This window comes from Macaca mulatta, chromosome 2 (assembly GCF_049350105.2).
Source record: "Macaca mulatta isolate MMU2019108-1 chromosome 2, T2T-MMU8v2.0, whole genome shotgun sequence".
NCBI lineage: Eukaryota > Metazoa > Chordata > Mammalia > Primates > Cercopithecidae > Macaca > Macaca mulatta.
In genome coordinates this window covers 177935696-177958580 of record NC_133407.1, presented here as the reverse complement: position 1 = coordinate 177958580, position 22885 = coordinate 177935696, and the positions used below count along the sequence as shown (strand labels likewise).

The 22885-nt window shown below is 34.5% G+C and overlaps 1 protein-coding gene across 8 annotated transcripts in view; it reads right to left on the bottom strand.

The window, feature by feature from the left end:
- The window catches only part of CBLB (Cbl proto-oncogene B), a 213841-nt gene that overhangs the window by 42700 nt on the left and 148256 nt on the right, over positions 1-22885 (bottom strand). For all 8 annotated transcript variants that reach the window (XM_015129774.3, XM_077993983.1, XM_015129772.3 and 5 more), the window contains 3 exons: positions 22350-22553; positions 6359-6544; positions 4486-4851 (listed from right to left, as the gene is read on the bottom strand). In XM_015129774.3, coding sequence (XP_014985260.1) covers positions 4486-4851; positions 6359-6544; positions 22350-22553 — 756 coding nt within the window. The remainder of the gene's footprint in view (positions 1-4485; positions 4852-6358; positions 6545-22349; positions 22554-22885) is intronic.

Below are 22885 nucleotides of genomic sequence, written 5' to 3'. Positions count from 1 at the left end.
TAATATAAACATCTGCCTCTCCACCAAAAGTACAACAAGCCACAACTGCAAAAAGGGAAATCATTTGATGTATTTATCTTGCAACGTCTTCAAAAAATTATCATACAAAGGTCATCTTTAGAACAATGTCACTGTAAGTAACATGACCAGTTAAAAATAGTTTTATCACAAAAGAAACAGCAGTATTCTTACTGCCTCAAGAGAACAAATAATGACAGTTGGGTACAATGTTGATATCTAGAAATAAGTAGATACATTTCAAGTTTCTAGTCATATTTTAATATACTTTGGTAGAACTCTTTTCCTCAGATAATTAAAACAAACCACCAACGATAGTAAATATCTAGCCAACAAGATGTCTATTAAGGAACAGCTTTATAAGGTGACTAAAATCTAAGACTTTCAGAGAATGGAAACAATGCTATAGGACAGAAATCTCTTACCAATAAAGTCAGATAAATAAACTTAATAACTCTTAGCCTGTAGATCCACATTTAAATTACTACCTTGACTAGCTTTTGATTATGCCAGGCACGAGGGGAAGAGTAAAGGGAGTAAATGAATGTCACAAAAAATTCTTACACTTCATTTTAACTATGAGCTAGAAGAATTTTTTTCCTCAGAGCTCTCTACAATTACCAAATGGAGTAATTAGAGCTTAATTTATTCCCATTTCCCCTACCATTCATTGTTCTAGTTACAACGCAAACAGAAAAGGCAAATGGTTCTATTGGATGATGAGAACTGACATACTGACAGGACGAGTAATGAAGGGAAGCGAGTCCTCGCCCATCGACAGGGTATTGACTTTTATAAATTCCTGTGTGTTCCAGATGTAATAATTAGTTTTCACTTCAATTTTTAGTACTTATCTACATTTTCTTATCTCTAAAATGGGAAGATGCTATTAAATTTGAAGCTTTGCCTCTAATGAAAACTACTAAACCTAAGCGGCAGTTTTTATGATTTGACCAAAAAAAAAAAAAAAAAAAAAAAGCGTATTTGCTTACATTAGGGGGCCTGATGAATTATGTGAACAATAAAACAGCCTCCAAATATCTAAATCTCCACAATCTTTATCCCAATGATAAAGTAAGACAAAACAAAATGGCACTATTAGGTATGAAGGGTGAAAATATGTTGTTAATATCTACTATTTTCATTAAAAATCTTAGTCCTTTTATAAAATAAAAATATCTCCCCTTTCTCTTCACTCGCTCTCTTTTTCTTATTGTATATGATCTACATATTTAAAATGACTACTCTTCTGCAGAGGAAAAAAATCTACTTTAAACATGAAAACTATGCAAGATATACAAAAACCTGTCCATTTGTAACTCCTTGCATATCATGGCCATATTCTTCCTCCACCTTTTCTCTCCTGGCCTACAGCTGCCTACACTCAAACCCAAGCACATATACTCCTTTTTCTCTACCACTGGCTTTAGCGTTAGATTACTAGCACCAAGGAAGTATTATATTATAAGCTTAACCAAGTTATAACTTGGTTATTGAGTGCCTACCAAACATTCATTAGGAACTATGCTAAATAAAAGAAAAAAGGAGTGAAACAAAGATGTTTTGGTTTATAAAACAGACAACTATTTTGAATAAAAATGCCAAGTGTTACAACTTATTTTGACACTCTATGTCCAGCTGTTATTTTTGTTTTTATTCCTGAACCAAGCGGTATAGAAATTCAGATAGTTGGAAGCTAACTATTATCCTAGATACCAGGTATTATTATTATTCCATTTTATATAAAGGAATAAAATAAAGTTCCACTTTATTTATAAGGAAAATAAGTGAGGTTGGAGACAAAGATGAAGTAAGTTGCTATATACACAAAGCCAGTACATTCTAGAGCAGAAAGTGAAATCCAGGCCTGATTTCAGAGCCTGGTAACAAACTCCAACCCAGGATCACAGAAACTGAGAATTACAGGATCCTAAGTGATTATGTCAGTTGCTAGTTGAAGCCAACCTCTTAAGTCTCCCAACAATGAAATGAGAGAGGAATTAGGCCTTTTCTACTTTATGTAAGTTCTGGTAAGCCCTATGATCTAATGAAGTGAAACCATTTTTCCTTTATAATGGTAATAAAAGAGGAGACAAGGTCTGTTTTATAGTTTTGTGGCATTCAATGAATCAAGGTCTTCTTTACAGTTCACTCCAGAAGTTAAACAATTAGGTTGAAATTAGAAATCTTAGAAGTCTAATTTTGGTTGAAACACCAAATCTAAGAGTAACATGAGATTAACTTGAGGATATTAGCATTGCAATATAAAGACACACAATATATGAGATTAGACCTTAGGGAATCTTAATGAAAATTATTTAGAGAGAACTAAGCAGTAAAGTTTAGTTTTCAATAAGAGATAAAATTTTCAGTCAGTCTTCTCTGTTATACTAATCTGCATCAATGACCACAACATGAAAGTTCACAGAGAAATATTTAAAGAAATGTTCTTATAACTGAACTCACAATTAATATTTCATACCTGAAGTTAATAAAATACAGTATCTCATACCAATAACCTAAGAAACTGTCACCTCAATTTTTGCAACTGTAACATTTCTTAAAAAAATTATCAGCCAGCTTTCTAGAGCTTAGGAGGGTAAATTTATAACAGCATTAAAACTAGAACACGTTATCCAAAAGAACCCTGAAACAAGATATCTTCAATGAAATGGCTATGACAACTATTATATTTCAAGTATTTTTGAAGTCCATTTAGAAAATAAATTATAACACGCTTCTGAGATATAACTAGGTAATTACAACTTCTTCTAACACTCTTCTCAAGATAAGTGTGATCACATATGAATAAAAAGTTAAGGCTAAAGGGGAAAAAAAAACAACACTGAAAATTTTTGAAAACGAATGGCAGGTCCTTCCAATCAGCATTCTAGGTTGTGGAAAAACTCTTTTGAGGATGAGCTCCCCACTGACAGAGATCATTATAAAATTGATTTTATTAGTATGTTCTCTTACATTTACATTATATTTAGATGACCCTGAGGAAACTTTTAGAGATCGTCATATTTATAATAGATGAGACCGAAGGTACCAAGTTGAGTCACCAGCAAAGAGTCACAGCAAACTGCCACCACTCCTTGCCTTTGTTTTGAATGCAGTGCTACTGAGTTGTGATTCTTCCTTTCCTGGCTACCCCACATCACTGAGGTTAAATATTGTCATACAAAGTGTTCATTATCACTGTACCTCCACACACAGAGGAGCTGAGTGCAAGTCACGCTTCTTCCTTGTATCCTGAAAATAAGATGAACTTACCAACTTTAACCATTATTTTGAAGGACTAGACTACTTCTGTAAAATATCAATTTAAGGTCTACAGAGATGAGATCACTTTAATATTACAGTCTTCAGAAGAGCCAACGCCTCCATCAGTAAAGGGAAGATGGCAAGGATCTAATCTCAGAGTCAAAAGCATCCTGGAACCAAATACCAGAAATTATTACAGTATACCTCTGCCAAGGAACTACCAAGAATACCAAGAATTCTAAAGTAAATGATTTCTGCTGCTGTCTCTTCAGTTTCCTGCACACATAAACTCCTTCCTGGACATATAAATGATAGTGGTAACATCCTTCAAGTGAGAAGTCAACAAGGGTGAGAATCTCTCAGTTTTAGGGGAAAAGAACTTGATTTTTAAGAGTGAACTTGGTTTAGTGTTTTTGAGTATATAGGAAGTTCATTTTACCTGGCTGCCTAATGTGTACTGTCCCAGGCAACAATAACTAACTCCAGCAACGGATTTATCACATGTACAGTAACACGACTTGTAAAAATTGGATGGAACTAAAACAGTTTGTTAAAAATACAGTGCTGACCAGGCGCAGTGGCTCACAACTGTAATCCCAGCACTTTTGGGAGGCTGAGGCGGGAGGATCACCTGAGCTCAGGAGTTCAAGACCAGTCTGGCCAACATGGTGAAACCCCATCTCTACTAAAAATACAAAAATTAGCCAGGTGTGGTGGCAGATGCCTGCAATCCCAGGTACTCGGGAGGCTGAGGCAGGAGAATCACTTGAACCAGGGAGACAGAGGTTGCAGTGAGCCGAGACCACGCCATTGCACTCGAGTCTGGGGGACAAGAGCGAGGCTTCGTCTCAAAAAAAAAAAAAAAAAAAAAAATGCAGTGCTGATTATACCACCACTAAGTTGTTAATAGAAGAAATTTTTGGCAAATGAAATAAGGGAAGGTGAAATAAATCTCTGGCAAATTGTCTAGTGTCTTCACATTAAAATTAAATCATTACTTAGAACCTCCTGACTTCTCTTAAGTTCAAATTTTAATGAGCTTCTGATTATTTATAACTTGGGGATAATTAAAGACTTGCAGGAGGTGCCATGCTAGGCCAAAAAAAAAAAAAAAAAAAATACTTCCCAACCTTTTATGCTACTGACCATCAGAAGCATTTATAAGCAGATTCTCTAGCTTCTGCTTTGCGTATTTCTTACCTTAGCTCCTTCTAAAGGCAAATCATGGCGTCTGTGTTTCCGCATAAGCACTGGGTCAGAGCCCACTCTACTGTGCCTTCCATTCACATTTGAACTCGCTGTGATTCCAGGTTTTGGAGAGCCCTCTCCTAGGAGTCGACATCCCACAAGCTGATTAGTCCCAAACACATCCCGAGGGCACCATGCTTCAAGAGGCATTGGTGGGTCTCTGGAAGGCACGCTTTCCACATGATGGATGTGTCTACTCAGTCTATTGTCTGGTGGGATTGGGGGAGGTCTTTCAGGTGGCGGTGGAGGAGGATCTCTTAAGGGAGGAGGTGGTGCTGGGAGTGGTTTATCTTGTTTTCTCACCATGCAAGGAGAAGACTAAAGAAACAGGAGAGAGAGAAAACAAACTAAAAGTTGTACCATGCATTGAAATAACTTTCAAACATGTATTATTACTTTAATTTTCTAAGCAAACAAGGAGTTTTACTAGATTCCTGTGCCATCTTTTAATAAGTTTCTTTTATTACCAGTTAATGAAATTTAAATGAGAATAAAAAACTCATAAATACATTTCATTAGGATTTAAAAAAACCAGAAATGAGTACATAAATCCAAATGTTAAGTTATAGAAATGATACAGAAACAAGTAGATCAAAATCATATGATGGCTTTGACATAAAATGTCAATAATTTATTTGCACATTTCTATGATTTAGGTGAGACGAGAAAAGTTGTCACTGTTCTAGTTTTTTTAAAGAGCAACTTGATTTGTAGTATTTGTAATATTTTTAGAAGATTAAAAGCTTTTTCTTTATTTTTGTTTTCATCAGTGTGATACAGCATTTGGGGGCAAATGTGCTCTGCTTCTTTATCAGTTATTACCAGAATAGTAAAAGATCACAAATAACAGAGCAGCACTACATATCAAATTACTTCAATTTTATGAATTCTTACAGTATTTTAAAAGATCAGGCTGATTCTTACATAGAAATATAAAGGTATAGATCAATGAATTGAATGTGTATGCTTTTCATAGCTTTTGACTTTTATTTACATGGTTAATCTGATGATTGATTTGTAATTTTAATGTTAGAAAGTAGCAGAGAAAAAAGGAATCTGTTGTGTTTACATAATTCTAAATGATATTCTAATAATGTGTGATCTTAAAACCAAGTTAACTGGTAATACAGGAAAATCAAACACTACTAAATATATTGTGCTTCCAACAAATTTTAGAGAACAGAGCATGTTACCAAATAAAATTAATTTTTAAAATTGTATACTTATCAAATTTGAAGAAAAAATCCACACAATAAAATAAATTGTAGGCTTAACTGTAGAGTAAGAATTATGTCTTTAATATTAAACAGTAATATAATTACTTTGCAAATATTGCAATTCATTGTAATTAATTTCCCGAGGTTTAAAAACTACATATAATTCTCTCTTCTGAGTCACCTTGAAACAAGGGTGATAATTTGTCACACCTTAAGCCCTTATGCAAATATACTCCCATCACATTTTTCTTGTCATGGCACTATAAAAATGAGTGCAAAATATCATTTAATAACAGCATGCAAATTATTTCAATGCATATAATGACTTTTTAAATCTATTTTACAAAATAACCATACTTACTCTGCTACTTATTTTGGTAAATCATGGGGCTACAGACATATGCTCTCTCTGCAAAAATTACGTGTAACTTTTACAGTAATAAAACAAGAAACATGAACATGTGCTCACCATAAACTAAATGAGAAACTCATCAAACTTGTTCACAATTAAAAGCACAAAAAATATGAGTAATGGAATTTAGAAGAATCTGAGCAATCAATAATTGTCTTACAAAATTTTATCTGTGTTTCTAATAAAATTGATTTACCTTTGGTGAACCCGTTGGGCTGCCACAGGGAGATCTAACTATGCCTTTCTGAATTAGATCCAGGCGAGGAGGCACTGGTGGCAGGCTTAGATGTGGGATCTGGAGTGGGTCAGGCTGTGGCTTTCTTCTCTGGGCAAGGGGAGAGGATCCTGGTGATGTGACTGGTGAGTTCTGCCTGTCAGTGCACTAGAATAGAAAAAGAGAAAGATGCTGCTGTTTATTAGCTGTGCAGAGTGTTCTCTGTTCTTAAAGAACACATTTGGTTGGAAGAAGGTTTCTGGCACCATACATTTGTTAAAATGAATTCCCTTAGTTTACCCTGATTAACAGAAGCAAATAGTTCACATTGTCCCTCAAGGGTAATATTACAAAAAGAACAGATTGATAAGTTTTTCTTACATATTGCAGAAAGGGGCTAAGAAAAAAGAACAGCAAAAGTATAATATAAAGACAATCAAATGCAGATATTCTTCAAGACACCCATCTATATTTTCTAAGGAAGCCAGAAACACATAATACAATAATGCACATTGCTCTTGGATCTCTATATTATAAATTTTTTTGCTCGTCCTTTGTACATTCTAATAGTTAGCTATTGCTTTGTTCCAAACATGCATCTTGTACATAATCTATTTTCCTGCAAACCAATGAAATCAGGTGGGGTTTTAAAAAAAAATTGTATGTTTAAAATAAACAGGTTTAAGCCCATTTTTTTTTTCCTTAATACTACACATAGAAAAGATTCTCAAGTTAAACATTTTTCTTGAAACACAATGAACTATATCTAGGAAAGTCTGTCTGTACTTCTGGCAAAAACTGATTAAGTTTCTGTTACTACAAGTTTTCCATATTGTCTGGTAGATAAAGTAGCATCAAAAAGCCAGTAAGTATTTCAATTTGTATGTAACGCTTCCTATTGCATAAGGTTGTGTGTTTGTGTGTGTGTCTCTATGTGTTTTAATGCAGCATAACCTGATTTCTATTTGTTCTAAAAGCCATATAGTTAATCAAGTAGCCTTAACAGGATAAACAATATTCTGTTCTAAAATACTGGGCAGTTTCCTTTTCAAGTCTAAGTTACTAGCTCTTTCAAGATTTAGGCTTACTTTTTACAACACTCTCTATCATGCTTTGATATTGTTCTGTTTCTGAATGTTAGTATTTATAGAGTTTTAAACTTATTTGTAAGCCATTTTCCTACTAACGTTACTTACCTTTGTACGAATTGCTGATGTCATCACTTGACAATTTAATATGAACTCAGCAGCTTTATCATTTAGTCTGTCTTTAACTGAGATAATAGATTTGTGTTCACATTCACACTGTTACACTGTATAAGGCTTTTGTTAATTAACTAAAATCCATACTTTATTCAGATTTTCTTAGTTTATACCCAATGTCCTTTTTCTTCTCCAGGATCGCATGCAGGACACTATCTTAGTTTTTATTATTACGTCTCCCTACTCTCCTTTTGGCTCTGACAGTTTCTCAGACATCCATTGTTTTGGATGACTCAGTTTTGTAGAGTACTGGTTAGAGATTATACAGAATGTTCCTTTACTGGGATTTGTCTAATTTTTAAAAATAATTAGCCTGGGGTTAAAAGTTTTGAGGAGTAGGACCACGGAAGTAAAGTGTCATTCTGACCACATCATATCAAGGATCCATGCTATCAACATGATTCATCACTGCTGTTGTTGACCTTAATTACCTGACTGTGGTTTTGTTTATCAGACTTCTTCACTGTTAAGTTTCTTTCTTTTTTCTCCTCCTTCCCATAGTATACGATTTGCAAGGAAGTCACTGCACAGCCCACATTTATATAGTTGGAAATTTATGCATCCTTTGTAAAGACTTTTTAAAAATAAATCTGAGGCCAGCCCTGGTGGCTGATGCCTGTAATACCAGGACTTTGGGAGGCCAAGGCAATAGCCTGGGCAACACAGTAAGACCTCCTCTTTACTAATCTTTTATTTTTTTTAATTAGAAGGGTCTGGTGGTACACTCCTCCAGTCCCACTACTCAAGAGGTTGAGGCAGGAGGATTCCTTGAGCCCAGGAGTTTGACTTTACAGTAAGCTATATCGTACCGCTGCACTCCAGCCTGGGCAACAGAGCAAGACCCTGTCTCTAAAAAAACAATAAAATAAATAAATCTGGGTAGCTAAACAGAAGACCATACCTCCGATATGCCTGAATATTGTCATGACATTACTAAACTGCAAAGTCTTTGTCTCTGTTGGTGCCGAATAACATAATCATTCAACAAAATTCAACATAATTTTACATTACAATTTTAAGAAACATTTCTTTTTAAAAAATTAGTGATTCTTTTTCATACCTTTTAGCTTGGTTATGGTAAGTCGAAAAAATTCAATTGTCACTGAAGGAGAAAATAAAGAATCTCTATAGTCACAAACTGAGTTTAGTATAGTCAGTGATTCTTAACTAAAGAACAGTTCTACCCAGAAAGTCACAGGCCTCACATGTTCCATAAATTTGATACTTCTGGAGCAAAACTAATCCCAAAGTCATCATAGATCAGAAAAAAATCCTCATATAAAGCTATCTGCATCACAGAATCTTGACACTGTAGATCAGCAATTGTCACAGGACAACTAATTCTCCAACATTCCTATTAGGATAAATTATATTCTCTGAGAACTAGAAAAGCTGTTACCTGAGAAAAATGCTTTGTTGATATGGCTACTATCCTTTACAAAGAAGAATCAAGAAGCAAAGCTATCAACACTGTTTCTAGCCCAAATAATATATTTTTATATATATAGAAAGAATGCATAGTTCTTTAGTTACTTGCAAAGACACTTTTCAGGGCTAGATGCACACACTGCAAAGACTGCTGAATGAGACCTGTGTTCCTCCAAGCACTTTTCTTCTGCAAATATTTTCCCACTTCTCTCATTTACTGTAACAGGACACAGAATTGTGATAGAGCTAACAGCCCATCATCAGTATTAGAACGTGACTTTCACCCTAGAGTAGATTAATTACTAATATTTAAGCAGTTACTAAACTTCTAGCATGTTTAAATAATGGGGTAAACTTGATTTGAAATGTGTTGAAGAGCCTGTTAGATACTGAAAGAGTATAATGAAAATCCTCAGAACAGACATCCAAACCAATGTGTGTGGCAAAGTAATAACCTTGAAATTTTAGATACTTCCAGATAAGCAGACTATCTGAAGCTTTGTGAATGTAACTGGAAGCACACCTTGCTTAGTGCAATTCATACTGTGTTCTGAAGGTGATTATGTACTGTCCTTTTGAAGAATTAATTCATTTTGAAGCAATACAGTATCTGTAAGTTGGCTTAGTTAGAAAGATTTTATGGAGAGTATGTAAATGACCAAAATATCTTTCACCTTTATTGATTATATGTACTAAACTCACCAAACCTCATTTTCCTGAGTTCTCCTAAATTACAGTAAAATTCTCACCTAAGAGTACATAATTTAACAATGCTCTTTTGATAGTAATGCATTATTCTTTGCTGAACCTTTTACTATTTTTAAAAACAATTACGCAATTAGCATGCTGAAGCTTTGCACTAACTTTCATTGCTGGTAAAATTCAAACACTACGAAGATTTGTAAACATTTTTAGTAGATATTGTTCATAAAGAAGGTCATTTTTAATTTATTTGAGTCATGACAAATTGTATTTTTCTTGCCTTCCTATTTGAAAGTCTAAGGAAAAAAGGAAATCTAGCACAACGTTGCACAATCCAGTCCATAATTAATTTTTTGGATGAGATATTAAAAATTCAGGACATCAAAATTTATCAGCTTGCTTTAAAGAATAAAAAGTCTGCTCTTTTTTATCCTTCTGAAAATAAAAAAATAAAGTAGATCAATTCAATGTAGACTGAAATTATTTCTCCTTTAAAAGACAATGCTGTCTTTATGTAATATCTGCATTTTTAATTTTTATTTTTGCATTTTAAAAGACTAAATTCTAGAGTAACAGGCTTTTCCCCTGTACAGGTAATCACCAAATAATTCAAATGCCTCTATAGCTGGGACCTGAATGTGGGACTTCATCTTTAGTCTACCAGTTCATATCATCCCCTAAATTGACTCCTTATCAGCCATTTCCTCCACCCTTTTCTGGGCCTTCTTCCACAGTTCTAATCCCCAGTTCAATTTACCCAGGCTATTTATCTTTCTCTACATATGATAGGTAATAAAGAGAGCTGTTGGAGTAAAACAATAACAACAAACAAACACAGAACCAATCCCCTGGCTCAGGTTTAAATCCTAAGACTGTGAACTGTGCTAATTATCACTTACTGATTTGTCCAGTATTCCTCTTAATCACTACTACTTCCATTGTGTATAAAAATGCAGACCAAACACATAAGTATAAAACATCTTGGGTAGAAAAGTAGGAAAGGATTCATTTAAATTCTGAATAACAGTTAATATTTTGTTCATATGGATAATCTTGATTAGAAAATGTAAATTTCAAGTATGGCTATCTAACTAAGCTCTAATGCCAACTGGTTATAAAGAACATTTTTTTTTTTCATTTGAGTAATCATATAAATAAATGTATAACCAAATGTATAACCTGATTTCATATGCAGTCTTGAAAATGTCACCACCTATTGGTATTGTTATCTGTAGATTAAAGAATAAAATTAATCCATTTGACAGGAACATTTTGGGTTAATAAAATTAAATAATGCATTATAAAATAAATGCTGATGTAAAACATTTATAAACACAAAATAAATGCTGATGTAAAATATTTAATTTTTATTTAAATGAAATGATTAGGAAAATGGATTATTTTGATGTAAAAGGGACAGAATGTAAACTATTATCTCTAAATTTCTAGTCAAAGCTTGCCCATCTACACTGCCAAAAGGTAATTCCATTAAAGTTATTTTTAAACAGAATGCCCATCCGTGTTATTTATTTTGTCCCAGACAATTCCTCCCACTATCAACTCTAAACAATGCAATAGTAACAAAATCAAATATCTAACCAAATAATTAAATTAAGTAAATATGCATTCAAAAGTCAAATAGAAATGCCTCTTGGACTACTTGCTATTATTAGCACTGACCTTTAAAAAAACAAACTTAGAATTTAATTTAACATGATTAGGTTCTTTCTTCTTAACCTAGAAAGGGTCTTAAACAAAAAAACAACAAATGATAACGAGAAAAGTAGTTTAAGAATCAGATTAGGCTTATAAGTTTAGGGGTATGCATGTTGTCAAACTGTTTGCCATAAAAAACACGTTTTACTGGTTTTGGCAGTCCTGTCCTTGTGTCTTTTCAATTTTCTGTTTATTTCACTTTTTCTCTCTTCATTATAAAGAACATAATTTCACTGCAGGAAATTTTGGAATTATAAGGAAATATAAAGATATTTTAAGGAACACCTACATATAGCCATTGGTGATGGTTCCTAATCACATACACAATGTGAAATCTACTCAATGTTTGTTAGCATTATACAGAAAAAAATTAACTGACGTTAAACATTCTTCATGAATATAATTTTAAAGTATGCATATATGGATGTACCAGCATTTACAAAACCATTCCTGTGCAATGAACACTTATGCTGTTTTCAAGTTTTCTTTATTATAAAGTAGTATCATAAAGAAATCTTTAACCATATATGTGCTAGTTTTTAAGAATCATAGAATTTTTTTGAGCACAATATTCTAGACATGTAACTGTGTCAAATTTATGAACATTCTTAAGACACTTTTGCTGTCCAGATGGTAAAACCAATTTATTCTCTCACCAGCCATGTGTGATAATTACCATTACACAAAACTCAAACACAAAGAATATTTTTGTTTGCTCTGATGCTTGATTGTCAGTTTAATGGGTCATACCAATGTTTAAATTTGCCCTTTCTTCCTTGACAAATAATTTGAAAGAAATGCAATGTTTGTTGGACATGTATATTTCTTCTTTGGGTCACTAGCTGCTGCTTTTTTTTTTTTTTTTGTCCCCATATCCACTAATTTCCTGTTTGTTGATATGAATGTGCTCTTTATATATTAGGATAATGAACCTCTTTCTTTTATAATTGCTGTCACTATTTTTTCTGACTTTTTCATGGTAGAGATTTCACCTGTGCTCTTCTAGTTTTCATGTGTTAATGAATGACTAAAGTATCATGTCCTTTTGGGCAGTGCTTAAATGAGTTCCTTTCTTTGTTACTCCTTCATGTTCATCTCTCTACTCTTAAGCCAAATAAATATAAGTATGGAAAAATTAAGTCATAAAGCATAGAAAGTAGAATGTGAACACAGAATTAATGGTACAGAATTTATTCACAACATCAAAAATCTTTATGTAGCGGTAACTGCAAAAGTTGGGAAAGACAGAAACATCCTTTCAAGTTACAAGACACTGAGTAGTATCATTTCATTCCTTTATCTTGATTTTAGGTGATTCCCACATTTTTCTAGTATTAACTTGTTTCTAACACTTTATGATAAATTATCTGTTTCAGCTTCTTACCAAATTCAAAGGCTGAGCCAGCCTTGATTCCTTCCTGTATTATCATCACACCAGTGTATTTGTCTAATTAACAATTTCTCTTAAGTTCTCTAGTCCTGGTAACATTGAGAATATCTTTTACAAACTAGAATACTGGTGTTCTAGAAATTTAAAGACCACATTGGATTCTTTTATGTCTACATACTCACCCTTTGCCTTTGGAAATTAATAAATACTATTATTTATTTTTCTGACAAAATGCACAGAATCCTTTTTTAGGATCCACGGGGAACAGAGAAATCCACATTTTCAATCTTTAACAGAAAATCCTGACAGAAAAACACTCAAGAAGTAAAGTAGTCAAAAGCCCATCTCATTATGTTCAGTAATTACCAATAATAATCGGGGACTCATTCTATTTTAGTCACTGTTCATTTTATCCACATCTTTAAAGAGCCATTTTAGAAAAACGTTAATAAGATCCATTATTATGGAAACGGCAAAACATTTGGTAAGAAACTTCAAGCACAGTCAGGCTTATTATAAAAACAGGACAAGATAAAACCTCTCCAATTACTAATAGGATGAGAGTTCTGACAGTCCCAGAGATAATCAAAGTCAATTTTATAATACTTTTAACAAGATTTTTACTTAATGCATTTCCATATCTGAATAAGGTATATACATGTATTATAATAAGGATGATGAGAAGGACTCAGAGAGTCAGTGTTTTTCTATAAATGAGTGAAAATTAATGAAGGACATTGATAAAATATTTATCACATGATAAAATATTCTAAGTATATTTTACTTGCTACTGTTCTCTTCTTTTTTTCGCTTTATTTTGTGAACAAAACAAAAATCAAGAGTATTTAAAACAGTAGCCTACACAGAATATTATTCAGAGAGGGTATATGCTACAAAAATGCTTACACACACACTCACATATTCATATGTAATTATAGCTTAAGTAAATGACTTTTGTTATCTATTTTGGAGTACCTCCACAGATAATAAACAAAAGCCTATATGAAGAATATTGTGCTAGAGCAACACAATCATTTCCTGCTTACCCACAGTCATACTTCTAGAAGTCTCAACCTATAAGAATTTGGGGAGAAACCCAGAATGAAACAGGAAAGTCCTCTGAAGTAGGAGGAACATTTTTTTTTCCTACTTCTTCCTACAGAAACAGAATGTAGGCACCCTGCTACCTTCCTAAGAATATGGACGTTTGATTTGTGTGTAAAATGAAGCTAACTCAAAGGCCGAATTACTGTCTATGTTCTACTAGTATGTTCTGGAAATTTTCAAATTAGAAGCAGTAAAGAAGTGGAGGAAAACAGAAACCTATATACTAAGAAATGCCAATTGGAATAAGAGCCGATTTCTCTTTGAGGTCGGGCAGGGAAGTGGTCAACAAAGCTGCCGACAGGTCTCCTTTAAAGTAGTGCAGTCTCACACTTGGGATAACCTCAAGGGCACTGTTCTACCGAAATACTGACCACTGTTAACACAAGAGATGATACTGCTTCTCCTTGAAATACCTTCTTATAAGAGGGACTTGATCTCTTGGCCTATGATCAGCCTCCATAACCTTGAAATTTCTTTAAAGTTTTATATTTTACTTTAAATATTTATACAAATTTTACATCCTGATCCAAATATATGTGTGATTTTAGTTTAAATTTATGGTTCTCTTCTCTTTATGCAACCTACCCTTAAATCTTGTAGCAAAATGTAAGCTTCTAGAAATGTGTCGTGTTGACTGTAGTGGCTTCTTATGCCCTTTGGTTCACTCAGCTGCATAACCAATTTTGAGAAGGCAGGGAAGGGTGACATATAATTCAGAAATATTTCCATAAAAATGGCTGAGAAACAAGAACATTCTGAGAATTAAAGGAATAAATTTCAGTCACTGAAAATAATGGTTTCATGTGAAACCCTTATTGCTCTCCAAATGCCAGCTAAAGCTGGTTCGAACAAGCAATTGCTATTTGGTTACTGTAGTTCTTCACCCTACTTTAGATAATACTTAATCATTTCAACTTAATTACACAGAAAGTAAGAACAATGTAACCTTATCTAAATTATTTAATCCTTAAAATAGTGTTTCAGCTGACATGTTGACAAGTTTGCATTTTCTGAGTTTCAAATTTGAAATATGGTTTAACAGTAAATTATTTTAATGTGGTCATGCAATGAAATTATAACTATATAGATGTTAATATGTTAAAGAAATACAAATAATTGCTTGGTAACCAACATAATTTTGGCATCTAATTCTTCCTAATGGAATGATATCGTATCTAAAAGAAAAACTTCCATAGACAACTCAAAAATACAGATAACTGAACTCTTAGAAGCAGAGCAATATTTCAGGAGTCTTAAATCACACTAGTATAAAAAATGTGGCCAGGTGTGATGGCTCACACCTGTAATCCTGGCACTTTGGGAGGTTGAGGTGGAAAGATCACTAGAGGCCAGGAGTTCAAGACCACACTGGGCATTAGAGTGAGATCCCATCTCTATTAATCTATTTTAAAAATAATATTAGTAACAACTAATACTTAGCATTTTCCATGTGCCAGCACTGTTCTAATGTCTTTTTATATATATGAACTCATTTAATCTTAAAGAGGCAGAGTTTTATGGACCAAGTACTTGAGGGAAGGGAGTGGAAGGGGTGTTAAATAAAGCAAGGTACATAGATACTAAGTAGGAAAACTAGAAGATGAGCCCAGGCAGTTTGACTCCAAGAGGGTAGCTCTACTTAAGAATATAACAAGTAAGAACAGTGTCACCACTGATCATTTAAACAAAACAAAACAAAACCAAACCTTCTCAAGGGCCTACTGTGTATCAAGCATCATGCAAAGCTCTGAGAATGAGAAGAAGAATAAAGCATAGTGTGTGTCCTCAAGGAGCTGACAATCTACCAGAGGCAGTGGACTCAAAACTGAGTAAAAGAGTTCAAGTGTTGCTTCTTCTAATATACTATGTATTCAAGTTATTTTTGAGAAATACGTAAAAATGTCTTCAAGGTATCCTATGACATCATACACCACTTGGATGAGGCAGTTGTTTCTTTTGTTAATCACATGCTAATAAAGAAAATACCACTATTTCACATGAAGAGCTTTTAGAAAATCAGTAAACAGAATGCAAATAAATGAGAAACAACAAACCTGTGACTTTGGATTGCTTACTGTCACTCATGACTCTACCTAAATGTTATGAGAAGGGAGTGGTGAGGACTAGACTATCAGTACTATAGTCAGAGTCATTCTTCTTGGGTAGGATCACCCACGTTGCAGGATGGTTAGTATCTCTGGCCTGTTCTCAATGCCAGCAGTATTTGCCACCCTTTAGTCATTGCGAAAACCAAAAATGTCCCCATATATTACTGAATACCCTCAAGAGGTAAAATTGCCTATAGTTGAGAACCATGTTCTACATTTCCAATGTCTATTTTCATTTTTGTATTTCACTTCTGTTGTAATTTTTGTCCTTACAGCTCCAATACGGACACTAATCCTGTGAGTCAGATTTAAATAGACAACATAAAAAGGCAACACCCTCCTAAAAATAGCTGCAACAACACTGTGATATGTACCCACCCCTCTTTCCTTAGGATCAGGAATACTATGCAGCAGCAGTCTCCAACCTTTTTGGCACCAGGGACTGGTTTCACAGAAGATAGTTTTTCCACGAATGGTGGAAGGGAGGGGAAGGGGATGGTTTGGGGATGATTCAAAAGTGTTACATTTATTGTGCACATTATTTCTATTATTATTACGTTGCAATATATAATGAAATAATTATACACCTCACCATAATTTAGAATCAGTGGGAGCCCTGAGCTTATTTTCCTTCAACTAGACAGTCCCACCTAGGAATGATGGGAGACAGTGGCAGATCATCAGGCATCAGATTCTCCTAAGGAGCGCACAACCTAGATCCCTCCCATGTGCAGTTCAAAATAGGGTTCATACTACTATGAGAATCTAATGCCACTGCTGATGTGAGAGGAGGCAGAGCTCAGGCAGTAGTGTGAGCTATGGGGAGTGGCTGTGAATACAGATGAAGCTTTGCTCACTAGCCTGTTGCTCACCTCCTGCTGCACAGCCTGGTTCCTAACAAGCCACAGACTGGTACTGGTCCACGGCCTGGGGTTTGGGGACCCCTGCTTATAGAGGCTTTCTTCACACTTATTAGGAAAAGCAATATTTAGATGACATGTTAAGTTTTTAACTAGCAAGATGTATTTTAATTGAAGAGGGCAACAAAGGAGAATGCATAAAAAAGAATAACTCCCTTGACTTAAGGTTATACCCATTTTTATTCTAATATGGCCATTCATTAAGATTTTAAATATTATTTTAAGAAAATACAATGTTTAAAACCATAAGAACTAATCTGGGCTCATTCACTAGTTCAGTCTGTCAACATTTTAATTTTATATGTGAATTTTTATTTATTTCAAATGTAAATGTTATGTATTTGGTGATTAATACTGTGAAAAACTGCTAAGATTCCTTCTAATCCTCTGGCAAAAGGAAGCAAATCTCTGGGTAGCAACAGATCCTCTTTTTTAGCTGTGATCTGATTGAAGTCAGAGAGAAGGCTGTGATCTTACCCATCACATCCTGAACTTTCTCTGAGCGCTCACATCTGATCTCATTATCCCAGGACTCTGACAGCTTGAAAACTCAGGCAACGATATAGACTCAGGCAAAATCGAAAACATATTCTAGTTAGAATCATAAAATACCTTCTATCAAAGAGGGAATCAAAAGGTATGTATTATAGACTTCTAGGTGCTATTGCTTCTGTAAGCATTAGCATTATTAAACACATTTAACTATAAAAGAAGTAATAGAAATACACTATATGTTTAGTATGCTACTATTTATAAACTCCAGCTGTGGGGTATCACCTTGGTAACAGGAATATACAATCAAAGTATGTTTCCATGCTACGATGGAAGCATTACTCATTTAAAGAATGTAATATGCTTAAGACAGGCAGAAACAATTTCACAATATTGTCATCGGCCCACTCATAAAAGAAGAAAAAGATGAGTATTCAAAATGGCAGATAGAAACAATGGAACCATTCTGTTGGACAATCACTGGCAGTCACTCTTTTAACTGACAGAATAAAATGTTGTAAAAATAAATGAGTAAGGCCAGGCATGGTGGCCCATGTCTGTAATCCCAGCACTTTGGGAGGCTGAAGCAGCTGGATCACTTGAGGTCAGGAGTTCGAGACCAGGCTGGCCAACACGGTGAAACCCTGTCTCTACTAAAAATACAAAAATTAGCCAGGTGTGGTGGCAGGCATCTGCAATCCCAGCTACTCAGGAGGCTGAGACAGAAGAATCACTTGAACCAGGGAGGCAGAGGTAGCAGTGAACCAAGATAGTGCCACTGCACTCCAGCCTGGGCAATAAAGTGAGACTCCAGCTCTAAATTAATTAACTAGTTAATTAAAAAATGAATGAGTGAATGAATGAAAATGCATGAATGAAAGAAGAATGATTTAAAAAATAGAGGAAGAACATACAGGTAGAAGAACTACTGTATCAAGATGACCGTGTGACATTTGTTTATAACCACTCCTGTAAGAAAAAACTAGACAAAATCTATTAGTTTGATGTTCGGTGTATATATATGTATTAGTATTCAGGTTGGAACAAAGTTTAAAACATGCGTAAGATTAGGTCATTGCCTAAAGGAACACGTGTGCAGGTGTGTGCATTTATTAGTTCACTTAGTAAATAGTAATTGAGTGCATTTAGGTGCCTGGGAACACAAACACAAGGCACTGTCCCTGGCCTTAAGTGTTAATAATCTAATAGAAAAGATAGTCCTTTAAATAACAATTTACTGTAGCTCCTGATATAGAAGTATATATAAAATACTATAAGAACATAACATCATCGCAATATTTTCCAAATTATTCAGAAAGAATTATGCTTGTATCTACATAAAAATTTAGGTTTTATTGAAAATTAAGTGGTATACATTTATGAAATGCTATAAAAGTCACAATCAGTTTAATTGACTAGAGGCAGATGAGTAGACATAAAGACATTTAATTGAAATATAACTCTTTAACTTAAAAACAAATAATTACAAGTGATATACATTTCTAAACTATATAACGGCCACAGGAAAGTATAACAAGATTGTAGTGAAGTAAAGCTTTATTAAATGACACTGCTGACTGCCAAATAAGTTTCTGAAGTGTGACTTCTAGGGCAGTAAGGATTCAGATCATCATTCTACTCTTTGTGGGGTAAAAAACAGAAAGCATCAATGTAAAAATCTCTCAGTTCCCTTGCAGAAAGCTCACCAGTGTGCCAGAGACAATGAAATATGAATGGTCTTGGGAGTGGGTGATAAGATCAAGGAGAAACACTAGAGCCACCTTGGAACATTCTGCTTCTCATGTTATGTTCCCAGTATTTCCTTTCTATTGTTAGTGCCACTACTGAAAAGAGGCTCAAGCTTCAACTTAATTCAATGGAAAGCAGGTTGAGACTGCAACTTTTCCCAAATTCACATAGGGCAAATACTGTTTTCTCCCAAGGAGTAAGGTATACAAAATTCTTCTAAAAATTTCTCTTAAAGCCTAGACCCACCCTCTGACTTGGATCATTGAAGATGAAAACCCATTTAGTAAAGAAAATTGAAATGTCTTCACAGCTTAAAAAAAAAAAAAAGCACTGCTACCTGGAGCACTTGAACTACTTGAGCTGTTGTATCTCAAATACTTTTCTGTCATTCTCCATTATCCATCCATTCAATAAGCATTCTTTAAATGCTTACTATGTCCTAGACCTGGGAATGCAAACTTTTTCTTAAAGGGCCAGGTAGTGAATATTTTAGGACAAGATGTAAAATCAAGGACATCTGTAGGTACTTAGTATCGTAATTTAAATATATACCACTTAAAATGTAAAATTATTTTTAGCTTTCAGTAAAAAGGGTCACAAATCAATAAAACCAGCATTAATAACATATGTCATTCTCTCAACAATTTAGGGAGGTATTATTCTTCTCATTTTTCAGAAGAGGAAATCAGGCTCAGACTAGTCATGTGATTTGTTTGTATTTGTACATTGTAAAGCCAGTATTCACACTTATGTCTTCTGGGGAACAGTACATTAGTATCACCAACTCCCCATATGTAGCTCTCTCACATGCATAGTGATGAAATGATTTCTACTAACACAGATTACGGAGTATGTCCTAGAATATGTATTACATAGTATTATTAATTAACATTGGTAATAATATAGTAAGCATTTATGACTTTGGTGACCTGACGTTCTTCTAGGTTCTTAGGTCCTTGATCTCAACTGATCATCACAACACCCAATAGAGAAGCGACTATTATTTTTCTGTTTTACAAAGGGGTAAACTGAGGAAGAAAGAGGTTATATAACTTGCCTGGCATCCCATTACTACTCTGTAGCAGAACTGGTGCTTTATTTCACGTCTTCCTTAAGTTAACGTTTTTTGAGATTCAAGTCTCAAGTCTGTTTCAATTTGAGATTATTTTTCTTGTTCATCCTTTAGGATTTCTGAGGAATAACTACTTTCTTTCTTCCATTTCTTAGGTAAAAAAAAAAATCCCATAATTCAAACTATTAATAAAAACTATACGTTTTAGGAGTAAAGCGTGAACTCATGTGTAGTTTCTCTGAGGGTTAAATTACAAAATTTATGAAAAACCAGTAAGATAAATAATAAAAATCATTCCAGAAAAAAGCAAAATTTGAGAGTAGCCATGTTGGTGATGTTAACATATCTCCCTATGTAAAAATTTGTATGTAAAAATATCCTAAGGGAATGTATTTGGTCAGCAGGGAACACTGGGAGGGAGAAAATGCAGGAGTTTCCCAAGAGGAAAACTCGGACACAGTCCTAAAAATGAAGTAACCCAAAGAAATGCCTTGTCGAAATTCCAGTACCAAGCATTTCCTTACTACAGAGATAGATGAATACAGTGAATACAATCTGATGCCATTACACATTATCATCACTGCATCTAGTGACAACGGCAAATAAGTTTCATGCTACCTGCCAAAACCTAATGAACTATAGTGGAAGATCTTCAGGGCTGCGTTGAAAAGGCTCTGTAGGCCAAGTCTGAACTCAGTGATGATAAGTATCATGACTGATTAGCCATGTCTGCCCAAGTCAGGAGGAAGGGTGGCACCATATATGCAGACCTTTCACACCACTCAATCCCATTTCTCTGATTTTGAGAGCAAAAAATTTGTGAAAGTAATTGGGATTTCATGTATCTTCCTGTACAGGGAATAGCCTGATATCCAAGAGGCTACCTCCCTTGACCACTGTATTTCGGGTCTGCAAATTAATCAGTTGGCATTCTGGTTCATTGACTAGTCTGTTGTGTACCTGGTTATATAAACTTAAACTGGGCAGTAACATCCATTCTCAGTGAACTGACAAGGTCAATTTTTCTGAGTCAACAACACTGATGAGCAAACTCAGACTCTGGTAAATTCACAAAAGTAAATCTTATGTGACCTCTTAGAAGCCAAACAGTGAGACAGCCTTCCCATTAAGAAAAAACTCTATCAGACACTTCTTCTAGAATTGAACAAAGAATATTTTTAATCAATTTCAGTTTCACAATTTCTAAATTCAATAATTTCCCTTCTTAAATTTTTTCTTCACAGATTTGCTACTGCCAGTGTTAGATGATGTTTAATTCTATACAAACACTCTCATCACCTCTGATTATGATGTTTAAAACCAATGAGAGTACCTTGAGTAGAATCGAGTTCTCTCTCAATCTATGATTATATCAGCCTGTCAACATTATAGTTGTGCCCTGCACAATGATATTTTGGTAATGGACCATATATACCATGGTGATCCCGTAAGATATGATAAGATTAAAATGAAGCTGAAAAATTCTTGTTGCCTGGTGGGTGATATCATAGCCATCTTAATGTCATAGCACAAAGCATTGCTCACGCGTTTGTGTGATGCTGGTGTAAACAAACCTATTCTGCAGCCAGTTGCATATAAGTATAGCACATATACTTATGCACAGCACATAATATGTGACAATGATAATAAATGACCATGTTAGTGGTTTATGTACTTACTATATTATACTTTTTATCATTATTTTAGAGTATACTCCTACTAATGAAAAAACGTTAACCGTAACATGGTCTCAGGTTCTTCAGGAAGTATTCTAGAAAAAGGCATTGTTATCGTAGGAGATGACAGCTCCACGTGTGTTACTGCTTCTGAAGACCTTCCAGCAGGACAAGATGTGGACGTAGCAGACAGTGATATTGATGATCATGACCCTGTACAGGCCTAGCCTAGTATGTGTGTGTGCTTCTTTTGTAAACTCAAATACACTCAGTCATACTCCATTTATGACAGCACCATTTCTTTTTCATATGGTCACACCACCCTAACTAAACCCATGTTTCTAGTTTTACCTTTCGGACGTTCGCCAACCGATTCATCATCAAGGACTCCTCTCGATCATCATCGTCGTCCAAGTCGAGCATCGGCATGCCAAAGGGGTCAATGATGCTGCAACACCTGGAGCCTTCATCTCTTGGATCAAAGGGGTCCACGATTATGGGCTCAGTTCCTTTTATTTCACAACGACAGAAAGGGCAGCCCTGACCATCTGACTCCTAAACAAACAGAAAATGCATGGTTTCAAAACAAACAGTACTGAGAAATGCTAATGTTCTACAGCTATAAAAGTCACCCCCCTAAAAAAAGTTTATGGGGTAGGAGGTGGGGGAAGATTTGTCTTGAAGAGGTAGTGTGTGTACAACAGGGAGTCAACAAAATATATAATAAATGGTCAGTATCTTCAGTTTCCTAAGGAAAAAAAAAATTTAAGTTCGATTTTCCCAAGAAAAGAAACCTCTTTATTTTCCTGAATGTTCACTTATTATTCTAATGTATCAAGGCAATAGAGTACTGAAGAAAACTGGACATTGAATCATGTCTCTCCTTA